The sequence below is a fragment of the Pseudorasbora parva genome, chromosome 8 (assembly GCF_024679245.1).
Source record: "Pseudorasbora parva isolate DD20220531a chromosome 8, ASM2467924v1, whole genome shotgun sequence".
NCBI classification, from domain to species: Eukaryota; Metazoa; Chordata; class Actinopteri; order Cypriniformes; family Gobionidae; genus Pseudorasbora; species Pseudorasbora parva.
The window spans coordinates 22548817-22571485 of NC_090179.1; the positions used below are offsets into that span (position 1 = coordinate 22548817).

The 22669-nt window shown below is 38.0% G+C and overlaps 1 protein-coding gene across 3 annotated transcripts in view; it reads right to left on the reverse strand.

The window, feature by feature from the left end:
* dclk1b (doublecortin-like kinase 1b) overlaps positions 1–22669 on the reverse strand; it is a 53215-nt gene that overhangs the window by 17682 nt on the left and 12864 nt on the right. For 2 of the 3 annotated variants that reach the window (XM_067450416.1, XM_067450417.1), the window contains exons 4-5: positions 2818–2917; positions 1623–1739 (exon numbers count right to left, since the gene is read on the reverse strand). In XM_067450416.1, the coding sequence (XP_067306517.1) occupies positions 1623–1739; positions 2818–2917 (217 nt within the window). Of the gene's footprint in view, positions 1–1622; positions 1740–2817; positions 2918–20430; positions 20520–22669 lie in introns of those variants that run through there. The other variant, XM_067450418.1, reaches the window with a different exon arrangement.

A 22669-nucleotide genomic window follows, 5' to 3' on the forward strand; every position in this document is an offset into this window, starting at 1 on the left:
ATAGAGTAGAGTAGAGTAGAGTAGAGTAGAGCAGAGTAGAGTAGAGTAAGTAGAGTAGAGTAGAGTAGAGTAGAGTAGAGTAGAGTAGAGTAAGTAGAGTAGAGTAAGTAGAGTAGAGTAAGTAGAGTAGAGTAGAGTAGAATAGAGTAGAGTAGAGTAGAGTAGAGTAGAGCAGAGTAGAGTAGAGTAAGTAGAGTAGAGTAGAATAGAGTAGAGTAGAGTAGAGTAGAATAGAGTAGAATAGAGTAGAGTAGAGTAGAGTAGAATAGAGTAGAGTAGAGTAGAGTAGAGTAGAGTAGAGCAGAGTAGAGTAAGTAGAGTAGAGTAGAGTAGAATTGAGTAGAGTAGAATAGAATAGAGTAGAGTAGAGTAGAGTAGAGTAGAGTAGAGTAGAGTAGAGTAGAGTAGAGTAGAGTAGAGTAGAGTAGAGTAGAGCAGAGTAGAGTAAGTAGAGTAGAGTAGAGTAGAATTGAGTAGAGTAGAATAGAGTAGAGTAGAGCAGAGTAGAGTAGAGTAAGTAGAGTAGAGTAGAGTAGAATAGAGTAGAGTAGAATAGAATAGAGTAGAGTACAGTAGAGTAGAGTAGAGTAGAGTAGAGTAGAGTAGAGTAGAGTAGAGTAGAGTAGAGTAGAGTAGAATCTTTTTTTCTAGAAAAGTTCAGGCTTTTAGTTAATAGAATAGAAGTTAATAAAATAGAAGAAAAAAACAAAATAGATCATATAAAACCAAAAAAAGAACAATAGAAGAGAGGAGAAAGTTAGTTCATAATAAAAAAGAACAATAGAACAGAACAAATGAGAACATCATGTCATATAACAAAAAGAATACAGAATAGAATAGAATAGAATAGAATAGAATAGAATAGAATAGAATAGAATAGAATAGAATAGAATAGAATAGAATAGAATAGAATATTTTTTCTATTCATAAAATGCTCTGGCTGTTAGTGTTTTTGGAGTCTGCTTAAGCAGAATATAATAGAAAATAGAATATAACATAATGGAATAGATGAGTAAATAGAATAAAGAAAATAAAAAAATAAGTAGTCTTTTTTCTACTCTAGAAATAGTGTCTTGGAGTCTACTTAAACAGAGCCAATTAAACCAGCTCAGTAATCTAAGCCTGCAATAGGCTGTGTAGAATGTAATTATATTCTAATCATCCTTGTTGTAAAAAGTTTTTTTTTTTTTGACATCACATCACAAAAACTTCATGAAGAGCTCCAGCAAATTAGACAATCAAAAATCACTGACTTGAATACTAAAACATCCCATTAAATGAAACTTAACTGATGCAAGAGCTCATTACAGATGGAGCGACTATGAGTAAATGACAAGTGTCAGCCAAATTAGTAGCCCAATTTGGGACATTCCTCCTCAAGCACATCTTCTGAGAATGCTGAGAGGGATTTGGAGATAATTACTGCTCAATCTACAACAAACCACACTTATCCATGTTTGCAATTTACAACTTCAAATTCTGAAACTGCAACGAATAAACTGACAAGCAACCAGTTTAGATTTCACGAGTCACAGCCTACTACACCCAACCTACAGTTTACAGCTACATGAATGCTCATCAGACAGATTTTATAAGCATGATGGGACAATTAAATGACATACCTGAGCTGCTGGAACCAGGGGACTTGCTCCTTCTTGAGGGTCCACCACTGCGTGGAGACCAGCGACCCTGCATGGAAGAAATACGGCCATAGGACTGCGATTTCATCACCCTGCACTCTGAGAAAGGTAGCAAAAGAGAAACACATCTGAATTCACTCAGTTGATTTTACTGCAGAGGACTGAGCCCACCTTTCTCTCTTCCAGCTCTACAGTATGATCCTCCTGTCTCTGTAATAAACACCGAAGAGTCTCATTTGTGTGGATGACCTGATGTCACCGCCGATCAATCTACCGCAACCTCTGTCTGGCCCAAGTATGACAGCCCGACATCCTGGAGGTCTGATCAGAGGAAATCTGACAGGCTGCTTTGCTCTTAGACCAATATGTCTATCAATAGAATTTTAAAATAGCTCATAGTGTGATGCCTGCTTCTGCATGAAAATTTCAATGCCAATTCACTTTTTTTTCCCATTTGTTTTAATAAAACTGGATAGTAATCAACTATGTCATAATAATAATGACAAATGTCAGTAAATTGTCGTACGGCTAAATAAACATTTATCCCTTTAAAATAAAAAGCTTTAAAATACCGTACACTATATGGTGCGCAGTCATGTCAGAACAGGTGGGGGCCATCTCCAAACAGTTTCCACAAAGTTAGGAGCATGTCATTTTCCAAAATGTCTTGTTATGCTGAAGCATTAAGGGTTCCTTTCACTGGAGCCAAGGGGCCAAGCTCAACCCTGAACAACAACCCCACACCATAATCCCCCCTTCACCAAACCTTACACTTAGCACAATGCAGTGAGGCAAGTACCGTTCTCCTGGCAACCGCCAAACCCAGACCATTAGATTGCCTATGCTTGATTTTATACACCTGTAGCAATGGAAGTGATTGCAACACCTGAATTCAAAGATTTGGAGGGTTTCCCAAAGTATATTATAGTGTAATATAGTGTATATAGCACACATTCAAAAAACAACACTGATAATGACAGGGGAAACAAATGCTACAGCTAATTAAGTAACTACAGCTGATGAGCTTATTCTAAAGTTATAACTTCCACTCTCAAATAATACAATGTTGTAAAATATGCTAATTATTTACATTTAAACTTAATTACTAACCACTAAAACAGAATTTGAAGCTACAGTCAAATTTAAGAAAGGATAGATCTATTATCCATTAACTTACCACTCTCATCCAAAAGGAAGTCATCCTGGTAGCGAAACTTCTCTGGGCCGCAGGCGATGAATATATCATCCTCACCAAAGAAGTCCTGAAGACATGTTATCTATGAACACAGCAGAGGTAGATGTATTATTCCCCTAAACATCAATGCATTTGAAAGAACATTTGCGTTCAAAAGTTTGTGGGTCAGTAAGATATATTTTAATGTTTTTGAAATTCTCTTTCGTTCAGCAAGGCTGCATATATTTGATCAAAAATACAGTAAAATCAGTAATGTTTGATATTCTAAAATATTATTAAATAATTTGAATATATTTTAAAATATAATTTATTCCCGTGATGGCATGAATTTTAAGCATCATTACTCTAGTTTTCAGTGTCACATGATCCTTCAGAAATCATTCTAATATTTGGAGATTTGGTGTTCAATAAACATTTCTTAATATTATCAATGTTGAAAATAGTTGTGGTGCTTAATATTTAAATACAAAAATAAAAAATAAATTACAATCTAAAAGTCTTTACTGCCACTGTTCTTGCTGAATAAAATCCTTTTATAAACCCCTTTGAATGGTAGTGCATATTTTCTTTTTTCCCCCATAATACATATAAATAAATTAAGCACTAATATATAATAAATTCATTATAATAACATAAAAAAAATATGATGCAACATGTCAATAGGTTTTTTAATTAAAAAGAAAATATGCAGCATACATTTTAAGCTAAATAAATCAATTGACCAAAATAGGCTACATTAAAATTGGTCAGCAGGTGTGAGGGTCAGTTTGATAAGTGTCTCAAACCATGTTTGACATCCGTATATTCTAAAGGCCATGAATGAGAAAGCAGTTTAGCATCTCACTTTTATGTATCATTTACACATACCAATGAGAACATGTTGCTCTAGCAACAGTGACATCATCATCAGGAACAGAGTAATAAGATGATTCAGTCAGGCTGCAAAAAGTGACCTAATGTTCTCACGCTGAGCTCAAAAAGGGTGAATGAGCCGATATTCAGTGATATTACAGCAGTATAAATGGCATCACTGATGAAAACAGGGTGGTATGATGCAGGGTAATGAGCCTACTGTATATGAGATCTTTTGTGTGCAGCAGAGGGTTTTCAACCTAATCTCTTGCACATTTAGCCTACTGTAAATGTCAAAGCTAAAAGTTACTTGTGGACATATTTTGCATTTGCGAAAATAATAAAAAGAGCAATGCTGTGCATGAATAACAGTTAGAATATAAAATGAATTTCCTTTAACGTTGAATGGTAGGATAATTACTTTTCTGTCAGACGAGGAACGTGCAGTAATATTTTCAGAGTCACTTTAACACACAACAAGAAACTCATGAATATTCATGTGCGCTCTACCCAGTGTCAATGACAATCTCAGACACTGAATATTTCAGAACACCGGCACCATGTTTAATAAAAGTGTCTCATGAAATGAAATGAAAATGTTTATTTGAACAATGAAAATTAGAAACTATTTAAGAGGTTGATGTTTAAAGGTAGGGTATAGGTAATTTGTTTTATTTAAAAAATGTTTGTTACTTGTTAAAACTCTCTCACATCCTGATAGCAATCAATAATAGAATTAATCAGAATATTAAAACATGTACATACTGTATATCTTCTGTGGAAGTCTCAGGACCAAAACATATTTGTCAAATCAGAAAGTCATATAAAAAGAAAGAAAGTCTATAATTTCTTAATTCCTAAACCCCATCAGATCCTGTAACCACTGTACAGGATACACAGCCCATGGTTTTTTGGTTTAAAGGTGCAGTGTGTAGTAATTGTGATTTTTATCTATAAACAGAAATGCAATATACATAATTATGTTTTCAGTAGAGTATAAAGACCTTACATAATGAACCGTCATGTTTTTATTACCTTAGAATGAGCCACTTCTATCTCCATACACCACGGGTCCCCTTACAGTGAAATTGCCATTTTGCTCCATCATATTTCTACTGTAGCCCTAAATGGGCAAATTTCTCTACAGAGTGCTAGCTACTCTCTGCTGTCTCAGATGATGACTACATCTTTGTCCTTTGTTGGGACACCGCAGCTTCTCTATGTTCTTCGAAAGCGAGAAGGGAGAGATGGACAGTTGCAATTCACAACCTCACCCCCCTAGATGTCGCTAAAATTTGCAATTTTAAACCAATGCGATTTTTTTATAGCAATATGATATGAGTACTGCCTGGTCACTGATTGGTCCCTGGTCGATCAATCACAATGAAAGTATGACCCATAACATAAGACAGGCATGCTAACCAACTAGACTTATACAGATTTATGTTCAAACTTATTATAATACCTATTATAATTAAAAGTAATAATATTCAAGGTTAATTTGAAGATCTTTCAGCTGTAAAATGAATTATGTGAATGCAATACCCCCACACCCATATATATATATATATATATATATATATATATATATATATATATATATATATATATATATATATATATATATATATATATACATTCAGTATAGTATATACTGCTCAAAAAAATTAAAGGAACAATTTGTAATCAGAGAATAGCATCAAGTCAGTTAAACTCCTGGGATATTGATCTGACCAGTTAAGTAGTAGAGGGGGTTGTTAATCAGTTTCAGCTGCTTTAGTGTTAATTAAACTAACAACAGGTACACTATATGGGTAACAATGAGACAACCCCCAAAACAGGAATGGTTTTACAGGTGGAGGCCACTGACATTTTTCCCAACTTATCTTTTCTGACTGTTTTTCACCAGTTTTGCATCTGGCTAGGGTCAGTGTCACTACTGGTATCATAGGCAATACCTGGACCCTACAGAGGTTGCACAGGCAGTCCAACTCCTCCCAGCACAGTCTCAAGAGCATGGAGGAGATTCCAGGAGACAGACAGTTACTCTAGGAGAGCTGGAGAGGGCAGTAGAAGGTGCTTGATCCATCGGCAGGACCGGTGTCTGCTCCTTTGTGCAAGGAGGAACAGGAGGAGCACTGCCAGAACTCTACAAAATGACCTCCAGCAGGCTACTGGTGTGAATGTCTCTAACCAAACAACCAGAAACAGACTTCATGAGGGTGGCCTGAGGGGCCGACGTCCTCCAGTGTGCCCTGTGCTCACTGCCCGGCACCATGGAGATTGATTGGCATTTGCCATTGAACACCAGAATTGGCAGGTCCACCACTGGTGCCCTGTGCTTTTCACAGATGACAGCAGGTTCACCCTGAGCACACGTGACAGTCGAGAAAGGGTCTGCAGAAGAGTTATGGGTTTTGCTGAGTGGAGTTATGCTGCCGTAACATCGTTCAGCATGACTGGTTTGGTGGTGGGTCAGTGATGGTCTGGGGAGGTATATATATGGAAGGACACACAGACCTCAGGCTAGACAATGGCACACTGACTACCATTAGGTATTGGGATGAAATCCTTGTACCCATTGTCAGACCCTATGCTGGTGCAGTGGGTCCTGGGTTCCTCCTGGTGCACAACAATGCCCGGCCTCATGTGGCAAGAGTATGCAAGCAGTTCCTGGAGGATGAAGGAATGAATAACTTTGAATGGCCACCATCCTCACCTGACCTCAATCCAAAAGAACACCTCTGGGACATTGTGTTCCTTTCTATCCGACAGCGCTAGGTTGCATCTCATCTGAGCTCCTCTGGTCCAGATCTGGGAGAAACTCCCCAGGACACCATCCGTTGTCTCATTAGGAGCGTGCCCCGACGTTGTCAGGCATGCATACAAGCACGTGGGGGCCATACAACCTACTGAATACCATTTTGAGTTGCTGCAATCCAATTTCAGCAAAATGGACTAGCCAGCTGCATATTTTTTTCACTTTGATTTTCAGGGTGTCTTTAAATTCATGTCCTCTGTAGGTTGATCATTTTCATTTTCAATCAAATGATGTAGCATCCTTTCCTTCATAACACATTACTTAGTCCATAGTATAGATATCAAGCATGATATTTTTCCCCATTGATATCTGATTGTTTTCAAAGTATATATATATATATATATATATATATATATATATATATATATATATATATATATATATATATATATATATATATATATATATATATATCATCAGATTCATCCACTGCTGCCAACAAAAATAATTAAACAAGTTTTTTGAGACTTCATCCTATCATCTTACCTTTTTTCTAAATTCGCATTGCAATGCTAGTTGTTTAGTATTATTATTATTTAGTTCGCATACTGTACTTCATAAGTACTGTATGGTTAAAATATGATTAATTATTTGTTGCTTCAGTCCTGGTGCACATGACAAAAATCTATTAAAAATGAACTTGCACAAATCTTGTTATACATAGAAGAACAAAAATCAAGAAAATAATTTGTGCAATATGACAATATAAGTTGCTGATATAAATAATATAATGATAAACTTAGTGTAAATATTAAACTGCACAGAAAACCAAATAATAGCTTTAAACATGCCCTTTGCATACCAGTGATAATTTCTCTTGATCACCACAAGATGGCACAAACACTTCATTTTGCAGGTGCCATGAAACAAGGACTACAGACCTAATTCTCTAACCAAGACATCAGCATTTCAACTCATCTCTGAGGCCCCTGGGGCTCCTGTGGGTGCCTACCATATCTCAGCACCAAAATATCATAGTAACATGTGAATGGGCTCTTTTGAATTAGGGCAGTATACAGAGGCACAATATCCTGATGGCAAGCAATATTCATATTTAGGTCAGATAATTAAGAACATTCCAGCTTACCAGAAACATTCAAACTGTCCATGTTACTCACCTAATATGACATCAGATTACATTCAGATAAACCGATAACAGTCTGAAAAACTAGTCTACTTACATTTTGCTTTGATTGCAAAATGTAAATCTTCTGGCTTTAAATCAGTCTGTTGGCAGGAACTGCTTGTGCCAGACAGGAGCTGTGGAACTTAAAAAACATACACAAATCTGATGAATTATGTTTTTAATCTATATCCGCCATCTGAAATACTGACTAAAACTGGCTCTATAAGTAAAGCAAATTGGGTTCAAGTGAAAAGATGCCAAAATACAGTGTACTCCATTAATTAGTAGTTAGCATCAAGTCCCTGTATATGTGTTCAGAAGGACATAAGTGGTCAGGAATTACTGCAAGCTGCACCATCTATGAGGATGTATCATCAATAAATCAGGGTGATACAGAGCCTATGACCTTCTCTGTGGTTCTTTAATCGTGATTAACAGCTGCATGCGAGAGTTAATGAGCACCTCCTGCAGGTTTATGTCCTGTTTGACAGGAAGCTTTTTACTGGGACTTCCTCTCAATGCATTACTAGGATGCAGCTCATCTGCAAAACCATTACTGTCATGCATCTAAAGAGAATCTAATGCAGAAATGCATAGTAGATAAAGCCTTTTTAGAGGTTTGGGCCAACCAACAAAACCAACATGATCTTTTTACAGAAGGAAACCCAAATGGCAAGCATTTATCCATAGGTCACATTATCCACATAACGCTTCATATTTTATAAGGCTATTTGTCTCCTAAATAAATCTGGAATTGACACGCATGAATGAATCACTAGATTTTCAGGATAAAAAATGTTTTGTGAATTTAGTATTTTTTGGTTTCATTACATTTTACAGCCTAAGTTATGCTATGTTCACTGTAGAGGACACCAGGACTAAAAAAGCAAAACAAAACAAAAAACATGATTAGGCAAAACCAATCAGATTTATTTAAATCCCCAGTGTTTTTTATTTTTTTTTATACCAAACTTTGTACAAAGATGATTCTCAATTATGTTATAAAAAATATAACGGAATAAATTATCATTTAGATTTATGCAATATGTGTGTAAAATGGACATAAGTGGATTTTCCCATTATTTACAATGTATCTTTACTGTTCTTGGGGCAACATGTAATGTTGGAGTAATAATTGGCAATATTTTCAAAATAATATCTAACATTGAAATGAAATGTATTTATTTCCCCATTCACAAACAGTGGGCATGTATGAAATCGAGGTCCTGTTTCATAACAGAAAATCATATTTTGATTTGAAACCCCATAACATTATCCTGAGATGTTAATTTATGAAAAACAATATTCAAAAATTAGTCGAGATTTAAACAAAATATTATCATATTTTCATAACAGTGTTAAATTTGATCACTAAATTAATGTCAGTAATTTCCAACGAGTAGTTGTCATTGTGAAACTTCCAAACATTGGGTGTTTCTTAAAAGCCCTGAATGTGTTCTTTACAGGAAATCCAGAGAAATTCACCAAAATATAATATCTGGTAAGGCCAATGACATTGTGTAGGGCTTAACATGATGACAGCAGAGTTGTGGCGGTTTCGTGTGCTACTTGTTAACAAAGAAGCTGGCTAACGGCGGTCTTTAGAATTGGCTTTGACCGCGACTCTGGAAGACTTGGAGTTGAGCTTTTCTCTGAGAAAAGAACAAAGAACGGCACTGAAGTCATTCTTAAAAAGGGTATATGTGTTCGGAGTTTTGCCGACCAGATACGGCGAAAGTTTAGCTCCGCTTCACGTTGCTCTGTTTGGTTGTAGCGCTATCCTATCGCGTGCAGAGGGAGTTTGAAAGACAACCGTTTATCCCGCCCCTCGGATTGAGTCTTGTCAATGGTGAGTTTCCAGACCAAACATCTTGATGTGGGTCTGGCTTGTCAGGCTTGGATAAATGTGTACAAGCATAAGATTTCCTATAGCTTAAACCCTCAAACTTAAAGGTCCCATTCTTTGCGATTCCATCTTTCAAACTTTAGTTAGTGTGTAATGTTGCTTTTAGAGCATAAATAATACCTGTAAAATTATAAAGCTCAAAGTTCAATGGCAAGCGAGATATTTTATTTAACAGAAGTTCCCTTTCAAAGCCTACAGCGAACGGTCGGTTTGGACTACACCCCTGCACTTCCTGCTTTAATGACGCAACTAAAACCGTTTGTTGACGAACCCTCCGCCCACAAGAACACGCAAATTCGGGGGCGTTGTCCTTTTGCTCTCGCAGGTCGAGAATAGGAAACGTTGTTTTTGTAGAGTGTGTTTGTCGCCATGCCATTGAAACGCTGTTATTTTCATCCCGGAGTCAAATCACCTTTGTTTGGCCTTCCCACGGACGCTGTGCGTAGAGATCAATGGCTACAGTTTATGTTTAACTCGGTTCCGGAAAATTATAATCACAATTTAAAATTATGTGCAGAACATTTTGCTGAGGACTGCTTCCTCAATCTCAATCAGTTTAATGCCGGATTCGCAGAAAGATTATTCTTAAAAGACGACGCCGTTCCCTCTTTGTCTGGAGAAGGCGTTGTTTATGGTGCACAACCGGTAAGTGTATTTTATTATTTAAGTCGGTCCGTTTAACAGTTTATGTAACTCATGACACAAAGTGCAACGCTGTTTAGCTTTGTGAACTAACGTTAGATGGTAATTGAAACTAATCCGAAAAACTTAGCATATAAAAGTGTAGTAATTCATTCAGACACCATCGATTGTTGATGTTAGTAATGATCAGTTTAAACTACTGAATAGACAGCTTACCATTCTGAAACATCCAGAAAAAGTCTTTCCTGAGCAGGTTGTAATCGATCCTCTTCGATATTCTCCGGGTTTGATTCTGACTCAAATTGATAAGGCAATATAGACATTTTTGCAATAACATTGAGCGCGCTTATCTCCCCGTTATGGTAAGAGGCGGGACCTTTCCGGGGAACGTGCGCTAAGCTGCTGTCCAATCACCGCGCGGGTATTTCCGAAGGAGGGACTTCATAGAACAAGGAAATCATCAGGCCGTTTTTAGGACAGAGGAAACAGCGGTATACAGATAAGTAAATTGTGTGAAAAATACTGTGTTTTTTTACACGCGAAACATGAACTCATGTTATATTGCACACTGTCAACATAATCAAAGCTTTGAAAACACGCGAAGAACGGGACCTTTAAGGCTGTCCCACACTAAAAGATGTTTTAAAAAATGTATCAAATTTTCAAAATGTAAGAAACCACAAAAAAAAATAAAAAATAAAAAATCATAGATTTAACAGTTTTGTTCCTACAGTGTGTGGAGTGCTGTGATGTGACCAAGATAAAACACCACACACTTATCACTTATACCACACACTTACAGATTCCATCCACAAACAACCCGACTATCACCGTCTTAGATCACCTGTGTGGGGGTTGCCTCCCATTTCAGCAGATGGATTTTTCCTCAGGAAAACACATTAGCATATTTGCTAGAAATAGTCTGTCTGGGTTCTGAGGTCATGTGGGGGAGGCACACTGGTGGATCTGTCACTGGAAGAGGAAGGGAAATCCAGGCCAGTTTGATGGAGTGCACAGCCTAGATGCTGAGATGAAAATTGGATTAAAGGAAATGTAATCTACCATTATTATGTTATCACTGAAAAACTACATTTCACTATGCTTTGGTTGAAAGAAAGTATGTGTAAATTAATCTGATTATTTTAAATGAATACAGTTTAAACTATCATCACTGCTGTACTGAAAGGTAACACAAAATCAAAATGCTAATGTCATTATTTACTTATGTACTGTATCCTTATGTAATTCCAAAAACATAAACTGTTATGTGTTAAGAATTTTGAAGGACATTCATTCACAGTTCTTTTCCAAAAAAAAAAAAGTTATTTAAAAAAAAAAAAAAAAATGATTATTTAATGGGTATTGATGGTTCCATGAAGAACATTTTAAATGCACAGTGGAAAACGATTATAATATGTTTTTCACACTAAGAATATACTCGTTTAAGAAATGTTGACTGAAAGGTTATTTGAGGGATAAAAAAAATGTTATTTTAAGGCATTATTGCAAAAAAAAAAAGAAAAAGAAAAAAAAAGGTCTTAAAGGTGCACTATGTAGTATTTTTGCAGTAAAATATACAAAAACCACCAGGCCAGTGTAATATATTTTGTTCAGTTGAGTTCTTACACAATCCCAAATGTTTCCAACTATTTTTAAAATTGCTATTTTTACCAAGGAACTGGGACAACTGAGGGAGTGGCCTGTCAATTGCATCATATCTGCGCCCTCGGTTTCCGGTTTTATTTAGTAGAAGCGCTTTACTCTTAGCAGTGTGAACAAGTTTTACAGCAGCCGCTGAGCGAACACACAGCATAAAGTCATAACATAATTTTCAACACATTTAAATGCATGTAATATGATAAACAGAGCTGTGTTACCTCATACTCATGTCCGGAAAAGCGGAAATCGCGGCGGCAACTGCGTCCCGTCATAATAAAAGTCGCGCTGCTCACGAGGCGTGTTTCGTGACAATCGCTCCAGTGGCCTCGGTCCTGCTCTGCTTCATACTACAGTAACATTAATAACCGCATCCATGAACATGATTTCTGCCCGACTCCTATCCCGATTCTTTCCCACCAGCTGTGAGGTGAAGATAACATGTCCCAAGATTCTGAGCTCAAACTTGGCATCAAACTACGCCTTTGTTTTGAATAGGCGCCCTCTAGCAGACGGAAAAGTTACATAGTGTAGATTTAAGATAAGTGGGTACAAGTGGATAATGCTAAATACAGATGTAAATGGAGTCTGTCTAAAGGCTCTATCATAAACCCGGCACAATGTGAAGCCAGGGACGAAGTTAGCAAATGTTTTTTGCTAGTTTCAGCCAGACGCAGTTATCATCTTCACTTCCAGTGCCATGTTGTAAGATCAAATGCACTCGTGCCCATTTGTTAGTCCATGGTCTGAAAATTAGGTGTGTTCAGGCGCATTGTTGGCGTGTTGCTATTTTGAGGCAACTGAAAACTAATACACAATTGACCAACAAAACCTAGTCTAAAGTCAATGGCGCAATATTTTTTGTGTTATCTTAAGGGTGCGTTAGTAGCACCTACAGGCACAACGCATGTACAGTATTGTCAAAATAATAGCAGTACAATGTGACTAACCAGAATAATCAAGGTTTTTCGTATATTTTTTTATTGCTACGTGGCAAACAAGTTACCAGTAGGTTCAGTAGATTCTCAGAAAACAAATGAGACCCAGCATTCATGATATGCACGCTCTTAAGGCTGTGCAATTGGACAATTAGTTGAATTAGTTGAAAGGGGTGTGTTCAAAAAAATAGCAGTGTGGCATTCAATCACTGAGGTCATCAATTTTGTGAAGAAACAGGTGTGAATCAGGTGGCCCCTATTTAAGGATGAAGCCAACACTTGTTGAACATGCATTTGAAAGCTGAGGAAAATGGGTCGTTCAAGACATTGTTCAGAAGAACAGCGTACTTTGATTAAAAAGTTGATTAGAGAGGGGAAAACCTATAAAGAGGTGCAAAAAATGATAGGCTGTTCAGCTAAAATGATCTCCAATGCCTTAAAATGGAGAGCAAAACCAGAGAGACGTAGAAGAAAACGGAAGACAACCATCAAAATGGATAGAAGAATAACCAGAATGGCAAAGGCTCAGCCAATGATCACCTCCAGGATGATCAAAGACAGTCTGGAGTTACCTGTAAGTACTGTGACAGTTAGAAGACGTCTGTGTGAAGCTAATCTATTTTCAAGAATCCCCCGCAAAGTCCCTCTGTTAAAAAAAAGGCATGTGCAGAAGAGGTTACAATTTGCCAAAGAACACATCAACTGGCCTAAAGAGAAATGGAGGAACATTTTGTGGACTGATGAGAGTAAAATTGTTCTTTTTGGGTCCAAGGGCCACAGGCAGTTTGTGAGACGACCACCAAACTCTGAATTCAAGCCACAGTACACAGTGAAGACAGTGAAGCATGGAGGTGCAAGCATCATGATATGGGCATGTTTCTCCTACTATGGTGTTGGGCCTATTTATCGCATACCAGGGATCATGGATCAGTTTGCATATGTTAAAATACTTGAAGAGGTCATGTTGCCCTATGCTGAAGAGGACATGCCCTTGAAACGGTTGTTTCAACAAGACAATGACCCAAAACACACTAGTAAACGGGCAAAGTCTTGGTTCCAAACCAACAAAATTAATGTTATGGAGTGGCCAGCCCAATCTCCAGACCTTAATCCAATTGAGAACTTGTGGGGTGATATCAAAAATGCTGTTTCTGAAGCAAAACCAAGAAATGTGAATGAATTGTGGAATGTTGTTAAAGAATCATGGAGTGGAATAACAGCTGAGAGGTGCCACAAGTTGGTTGACTCCATGCCACACAGATGTCAAGCAGTTTTAAAAAACTGTGGTCATACAACTAAATATTAGTTTAGTGATTCACAGGATTGCTAAATCCCAGAAAAAAAAATGTTTGTACAAAATAGTTTTGAGTTTGTACAATCAAAGGTAGACACTGCTATTTTTTTGAACACACCCCTTTCAACTAATTGCCCAATTGCACAGCCTTAAGAGCGTGCATATCATGAATGCTGGGTCTTGTTTGTTTTCTGAGAATCTACTGAACCTACTGGTAACTTGTTTGCCACGTAGCAATAAAAAATATACTAAAAACCTTGATTATTCTGGTTAGTCACATTGTACTGCTATTATTTTGAACAATACTGTACACTCTTGTTATTACACACACACACTCAGCAGCACACAAACATTTCTAAGCATTAAAAAATAAAAGGATTCCACTCTAGAGAAGCATTCAGTCTTTCGGTTCACACATTCCACCATGTAAATAGCGAATCCACCATGGGGCGAGTGCAACTGGCTTTTACAGGGAATGGGAGATGAGACTCTAATTGGTTTGTTGCATGTTAGGCCCAAAACACACCCATTACTCATTAAGAGACTAGATTCAAACCTTTTGCACCATGTGCCTGACACACAGACGCCATTTTCTATTGTTAACTCTTTCCCCGCCAGCATTTAAAAAAAAGTTGCAAGCCACCACCAGGGTTTTTGACCATTTTCACCCAATATGAATAGCCCATAGACTATTTGTTTTATGAATAGCTGAGCATGCAATATATCAAAAGAAAGCGCTGACCCTCTTCTTTTAAACAAACAAACAAAAAAATGATTCTAGCTTCTTGCCTTCCTTATATCAACACTTGAATATGGGTAAGTTTAATTTAAAAAAAAAGCAACATTTTGAACAAAAAGCTGAGAAAATCACATTTTTGTGAAAGACTGTTTCCAGATCAGATTCAGAGTGATGATCAAACACAGATGAAGTAGATCAAATCCATTACCTCTCCTAATGCTTCACAGTCCTGTAGCTCATCCTGGGTCGACATTTCATTCACTAACATTAGGCATTTTTTATTCATATGATGTTAAATGATGATTATCACATTATTTTTCAAATGCATATGATTACATACGATCGCTTGTTTTACTCCATCTTACTTGTGTGTGTTTTGATCAGGAGATTCAGTACTCACTCAGGAGATGTGTATTAGCGCCCCCTAGCGTCTAACAGTGAAAACACGGAAACCCCAAAAATTAAATTTTTGGCCTGGATGCGTTTTTCTCATTAATAACGGAAAATTACATTGTTTGGCGGGCAAAGAGTTAAACTGGCAAAAGTGGATTTGGATACGCCCTAAGTGCACCTGTGCCACACACTTCAGACAGTGCTCTCAGATCATTAAAATAAGGCCGTAAAATGTTTTGAGCTTGTCCACTTTTGACCACTTCCAGAGGAAGTCAAAACAGATTTGACCGGATTCCTTTCATAGTGTAAAAGCTCATGTGGTTGAATGCATTCGAACAACTTCAAAAGACTAGCCTGACAAGCCAGACCCACGTCAAGATGTTTGGTCTAGAAACTCACCATTGACAGGGCTCAATCCGAGGGGCGGATAAACGGTTGTCAGTCCCTCTTCACGCGATAGGATAGCGCTACAACCAACCAGAGCAACGAAGGTGAAACAGAGCTTGTTGACAGATTAAACTTTCGCCGTATCCGGTTGGCAAAACTCCGAACAAATCTTCCCTTTTTAAGAATGACTTCAGTGCCGTTCTTTTCTCAGAGAAAAGCTTAACTTCAAGTCTTCCAGAGTCGCGGTCAAAGCTGATTCGAAAGACCGTTGTTCGCCAGTTTCTGTGTTTATTAGAAGCAAGCAAATGCAAACTCAGCCGTCGTCATTATGGCCCCGCCCGCCGACTATATACACGATGTGATTGGCCCGGCAAGAGTTGAGCGATTTCAGCTCAGAAGGGTATTGAGAGTTGCTAGACGACACTCGCGGGCAGATTAGATTTGCTGCCGCTAGGGAGCGTCTAGATTTCTAGACTACCAAAAGACCACATACTCTCCGCCTACTGACCAAGTGTGTAAACATTATGAGAACTGCGCTAGACAGAAGGGATTTAAAATTAGTCGGATGAAAACCCAAGTTTGGTTTTAAGATTAAAAATCTCCCCCCCCCCCCCCCCCCCATATTTTTTTTTTTTCAAAAGATCTAAAACACCTGCATATATTTACCCACCCATAAAACCTCCCCTCTAGAAATCAGGACAGAAGTGGTTGAAAGCGGACAAAATGTTTAGTGTGTGTATCCCTTGTCTACTTGTGATCTAGCCAAAAACATATACCAGGTGTAAAAAGGGCCTTAGATAACAAAATAGCAGCATAAGGGTTTGTAACAACATGTTGATGAGTAAATAATGACAGAATTTAAATTTTTGCATGAACATACTGTTCTTCAACATCACTATGTTAGTCTTGTCTGCTATACTTCAGTGCACAGTTCATTGAGGTCTAACCTCCAGCTACCCCACTGTATGTGCTACTATAATTCAACCCACCACCCACTGAGACTTAATGGAGAGAGGGGCAATCACAGTTCAAACGCAGCCAGATTCTCCTACAGCAGGCATCTGCTCATTATCATCTGCCACAAAGCAAAAAAAAAAAATGGATTTCCTACAACGAGCCACTACAATATGGATAATTTCCCTGCCATAGAGCTGAACGAGAAAGCACAAAAAAAAACTGAACACAAAAGCAAAACCAAACACAGTAAGATGGTGCGGCTGTGAGAGAGTATTGATTTACTCTCGGCATGGACTCAGTGACACAGCAGCAGCCATGCAGGCTGCCACGTGTCCCAGCAATGGGAGCATCGAGCATCGATCTGGACAGACTCCCACTGTTAATACTCAGATCAAGCAAACGCAGGCAGCCTGTGCTCACCGATGCCGTTCAGAGTCTCTTAAACACAAGTTCAAAACGTGCGTGTGTGTGTGTAAAGTTTATATAATTGCAAAATTTAACTTACCTAAAGAGACTCTGAAATCAAACTTTAAATATCAGTTTACTATTAAATATCAGTTCTGACTACGTTTATTGATGTGGGGTGAAGTGTGCATTGATAAAAGGCTATGCACAAAATACCATCAACAAATACTTCCTGTGAAGGGTAATAGCATCCTGGAGAATTTTCATTTATTATTGAGAGGTTTATGGGGTGGGAATGCACCATTAGAGTTAACCTTGCATGCACTGCTAAAGCGTGATGGAGTTGTCAATGACCAATCAGACAACTTGTCAATGAGTCTCAGCCAATCAGAAGATAAGGCATCTCGAATCTTTCTGGAAAAGTTTACAATCCTGAAGGTGGCATTTGTGGTGCTTCCTTACAGACTATACACTTGACTATACACTATAACAGAGGGTTTCTTTTTCTGACAATAATGCAGGAATACATGACAGCTTGATGCATATACTCTATTTTTAGAGAATCATTCTTAAAAAGAAAATGATTTGTGTATAAAAGATTTTAATAATCAAAAAAGTAACTTTTTAGATGCAAAGGGTCCATTGATGTTAAAGACTCCACAGAACCATAGATGCTAATAAAGAACTTTTATTTTTTAAGAGTGTACTTAATCACATAACCTAAATATCTGGCCTATTATAAACATTCATTTCTGAGTGCAAATGAGTGCATAGTTTCACAATAATAATAATTTTATTTGCTAAGTAGTCACAGAAAAACGGCCTGCGTGTCAGGCGCATGTCCGAAAGGGTTGTAACGTGTAGTCTCATAATCGGTAATGGGTGTGTTTTGGGCGTAACGTGCAATAAACTAATCAGAGTCTCATCTCCCGTTCCCTTTAAAAGCCAGCTGAGCTTGTGTCATGGTGGATTCATTATTTACATGGCCGCATTTGCAAGTGGAAAGACTGAATGCTTCTCCAGAGAGGAAAACCTTTATTTTTAATGTTTGGCATGTTTGTGTCACTGTGTGTGTAATGAGTAGAGTGTACGTGCGTTGTGCACCCGCCTATACTGCGCTATTGTTCAGCCCCTTAATATATTTCACAATTTGGAAATATATATTTATGAGTGCAACGTATATAGCTACTGTAAGAATTTAGTAATAAAAATGACTGAAAAGTCTGGAAAATGTAATTTAAATCCTTTAAACTCTGTGAATAACACCTTTGAATAGAAAAAATTAAAACCGATTTTATGTCAGTCATATTTCTGTGCTTGATATTTGAAATGACAGCACTGTGTTTGGTCTGAAAGGACTAGGCATGTTCACGCAGTGATGGCAAGAGGTGACCTTTTATGAAGAAATTGAACTATTGAGGTGCATTACATAAGTCCAGCAGTGGCAGATAATGAGTAATGACTCGCTCGCTCCATAAATGCAAGTCAGCGCGCTGCGGTAACATGTGGCCCCATTACGCACACACCCACGCATCGGTTTATAATGAAGCCAGGCCAGCGGACTGTCAGGAATGACTACATTCACATGGCTTACAGACCTGATCCGATCCACATTATGACACTGTTAAAAAAAAAATGGCCGGTTAGGATCAGCTGTTAAAGTTAGCCCCTGCTGGTAGATAGTGTATTTTTACATTTAATTATAGATATGCCTACAAGTTCTACATTTTTGGAGGGCTCTTAGAAGTGCTAAATAAAGTCATATATTTTCATGTTTGCTACTTGTGATAGCTATGTTCATCTGAAGGGTTTGCTCTAAAAAAATTAAATATTTCATCTATAACCAAGGAGGGTATGAATAAATTAATGCACAAAATAGAGGGCCAATATTTATTTATTAAGGCTGAATGACATGTTTTCTATATGATAACTAAACTAAGATCACTTTTAATTATTAGTTGTTATTTAAAAAAAAATGTTTTGATAAAATGTTAAAATGGTATTAAATAAAGTTTCATGATTTCAATTAATTAGACATGATTTTGATCATTAAAATTAAATTTAACCTTTACAATGTAATACTGAAAAATAAAAATAAAAATGAAAAACTGAAATCCAGAAAAACTTTAAAGCTACACTGTGTGATGTTCTCAATTCAGATTTCGTTTTAACTCCTACTGTGGCCGATTTAGTCCAAGATTAACATGGCAATGCCCCTCTTCACATTCGACATGGTGCCATCGAGTGTTAAAACGCGAAAGGCAAAGCTTGAATTTACGGGTATGTCCCTCTTTGGCTAATGTACTTTCAAGATGGAGGGGCAACATGGCGACCGGCATTCGAACCCCTCACCCGTATGTATTTTAAATGGCATATCATTTTTTTAACATAATTTGAGAGAAAATAATTTAGAATTTGGAAAATGAAAAGGCAGTTAGGGCCCTACTGATTCTACTGACACGACTGCCAAATATGTGGCACCAGCACTCTTCACAAGAGGGACATCCTGTCGGCAAATGCTTCATTCAAACCAGAGTCAGAGATGCTTAATCTGAACTGACACAAGCAGAAAGATCACAGAAGCATCCTACACTGCCGCTGTTCAGCCCTTATGAGCATGACCGCCTGTGAAAATCACATCAGTGTGGAAGCTAATATGTGAATGAATCAGTACTCTTAGCCTTTAAGCTAATATTCATGGCACAGACGACAGGAGACACATGCCACCCAGGGGAATTAAAGGGGAAATGCCTGTCTGTCTGTCCTCGGGCAGTCTCACATGATAAGAATAATCTTACATAAAGATGCCAGTGACATCACCACAAAAGGCTTCAATAGAATGGTGGATTATAACTATGGATCACTTCACTGTGCAAAGTATGGAATAAACGCAAGTTTCTTTCTTGTTGGCACTGTGTGTGTGTGTGTGTGTGTGTGTGTGTGTGTGTGTGTGTGTGTGTGTGTGTGTGTGTGTATATATATACATACACACACACACACACACACACACACACACACACATATATATATATATATATATATATATATATATACATATATATATACATACATACACACACACACACACAGACACACACACACACACACACACAGACACACACACACAGACACAGACACACACACACACACACACACACACACAATTACGATGATAATTGCAGACCCCTCCATGATTTCCAAGTGGGAGAACTTGCAAAATAGCAAGGGTGTTCAAATACTGTGACTTAGGGTGAAAATATTTTACAATATTTTTATGCCTCCAGCCGCTCGGTTTTATTTGGAAAGACTCGATACAGCGTATCTGTCTTAGAAATATGATAAAACAAAAGACTTTTCGGAGATAAGAAGGATGCAATATTACTCTATTGGAACTCAAGATTGACATGAGATTGACTGAAACTGAGTGTTTCACCCCCCCTTTAAATGATCAACTTAAATGACATGGCCACTGTACCTACCATTTTACCATCCACCGTATAAAGCCTTTTGACCACTCCAGAGTCCAGTTTGATGGCATCTGTGATATCTGTGAGAACCTGCTCAAACGAGTGGGGGATACCCCCCTTTAAATACTATCTTCTTTTAGTTCACCCACAGATTCTGTCAGGCTGAAGCATTAAACGTTTATCAGAAATCTCCATCTGGAGCACTTAAACCAAATGCTAGCTTGTTCCTCCTCATCGGAAAAGCATTCCTGATAAATGCTTTTCAACAGATCAACAAACCAATAATAACACTCAAACACTTTTCTAAGCTTGCATCAGTCGCTCGGAGAGAACTCTAAGAGTTTCTCTGAAGATAAGGGCAGGAAGTGATTGCCAAGTAAAGGGCGAGTTTTATCTCAGGTATTGTTATATTAAGAGCCCAATTCATGAAGAAATGCTAATGCTAAGTGCTTTCACACTAACTGTTTCTAGATGGTGAAATCGAAATTTGCTCTGCATGAACTATCTAAAGGCGTCTTCCTTGAGCTGATTCACTAACAAGCATACTGCACTTCCTTCTAAACACTAATATGGAATTGACTGAAGGATGTAGAAATAAAATAAACATTATAAAAAGCCATATTTGTCTAATCAGTGCTTTGCCCAATCAATGCCTCATGTGAGATGCCCGTTTCATTGCAATCTTGATCCTCAATCATCCCAACCCAGGCCTGAAACATCACCACTACTGCAACCCTCCTGCCGCAGAGGCTGTTCCTAAGCAACCACCCCCAGCAACCATATTGCCATGGAAACCAAAAAGAGAGAAATCACGGAGAGGGGAGAGGGCCTTAACATACTTGGGATGTGAGAAATTGGGGGATATTCCATACTGTTTGCAAAATTTTCCACCCTAAATTGTGATTTCAGGATTTTTTTACTAAATGATATACATTTTAATGGCCTGTATAAGTAATAAATCACTTGAAGATCTATTGGCTTGACATATGAGGAATTTAATTCTACACTTAGACCATTCATGGGCCTTTTTTGCTTTATGGCAGGGCGTATTATGCTCCTGAAAGAGGCCACAGTCGCCAGGGAATACCGTTTCCATGAAAAAGAGTACATACTGCAACAATGCTTAGGTGTTAAGTGTCAATGTAACATCCACATGGGTGGCAGGACTCAAGGTTTCCCAGCAGAACATTGCCAAAAAACCATCACACTTGCCTCTGCCGGCTTGCCTTCTTCCCAAAGTGCATCCTGGTGCCAAGTGTTCCCCAGATAAACGACGCACTCTCAGCCGGCCATTCACGTGATGTTAAAGATAATGTGATTCATCAGACCAGGCCACCTTCTTCCATTGCTCTGTGGTCCAGTTCTCACATGCCCACTGTTGGCACTGTCGGCGGTGGACAGGGGTCAGCATGGGTACCCTGACTGGTCTCTGGCTGTGCAGCCCCATGTATGCAACAAACTGCGATGCATTGTGTATTCTGACACCTTACTGTCAGAACCAGATCGAACCACTCAGACCAGCCTTCACTCCCCACATGCATCAATGAGCCTTGGCCGCCCATGACGCTGTTTCATCACTGTTTCTTTATTGGATCATTTTTAATAGATACTGACAGACCGGGAAAACCCCACAAGAGCTGCATATATATATGCAGCTCTTGTGGGGTTTTCCCAGTCTGTCAGTATTAAAATGAAATTATTATTCATGATCAATCACATCTAACGTAAAAGCTTTTTTATATAATATATGTTTGTATACTTTTAACTTTTATGCTAGGTGCGATTAATTTGACATAATTAATTTTTAGGATTTGACAGCCCTAATATACTGTATGTAAAAGCGAGTACTGGAGATTAGATTAGTGCAGCACCAGTGTCTCTGAATCTGCTGTGGTGGGTGTAAACAGAAGATAATATAATGCCACTGAAGGCCAACGAGTTTAAGACCCTCAGGAGACAGCTTGTCACTTCATCAGTCTGCCCCTGTGGAGACACAGAAAGGTCACCATCACCAACATACGGCTACCTCGCTCTGTCTGATCTTTTTCCTCCATCTTCTTTATTATAGTATTTGCCTTTCGCTCCCTAACAAATCTCACCTCTTTTGCTCTTATTTAAGCATAAACACAAAACATCCCGGGAAATTTAAATCTTAAAACAGATAAAATAAAAAAATAACCTAAGACAATTTCTCAAGAATTACTAAGAAAAAACAAAAAAACAAATTAAAAAATTAAAGCCTAAAGCCAAT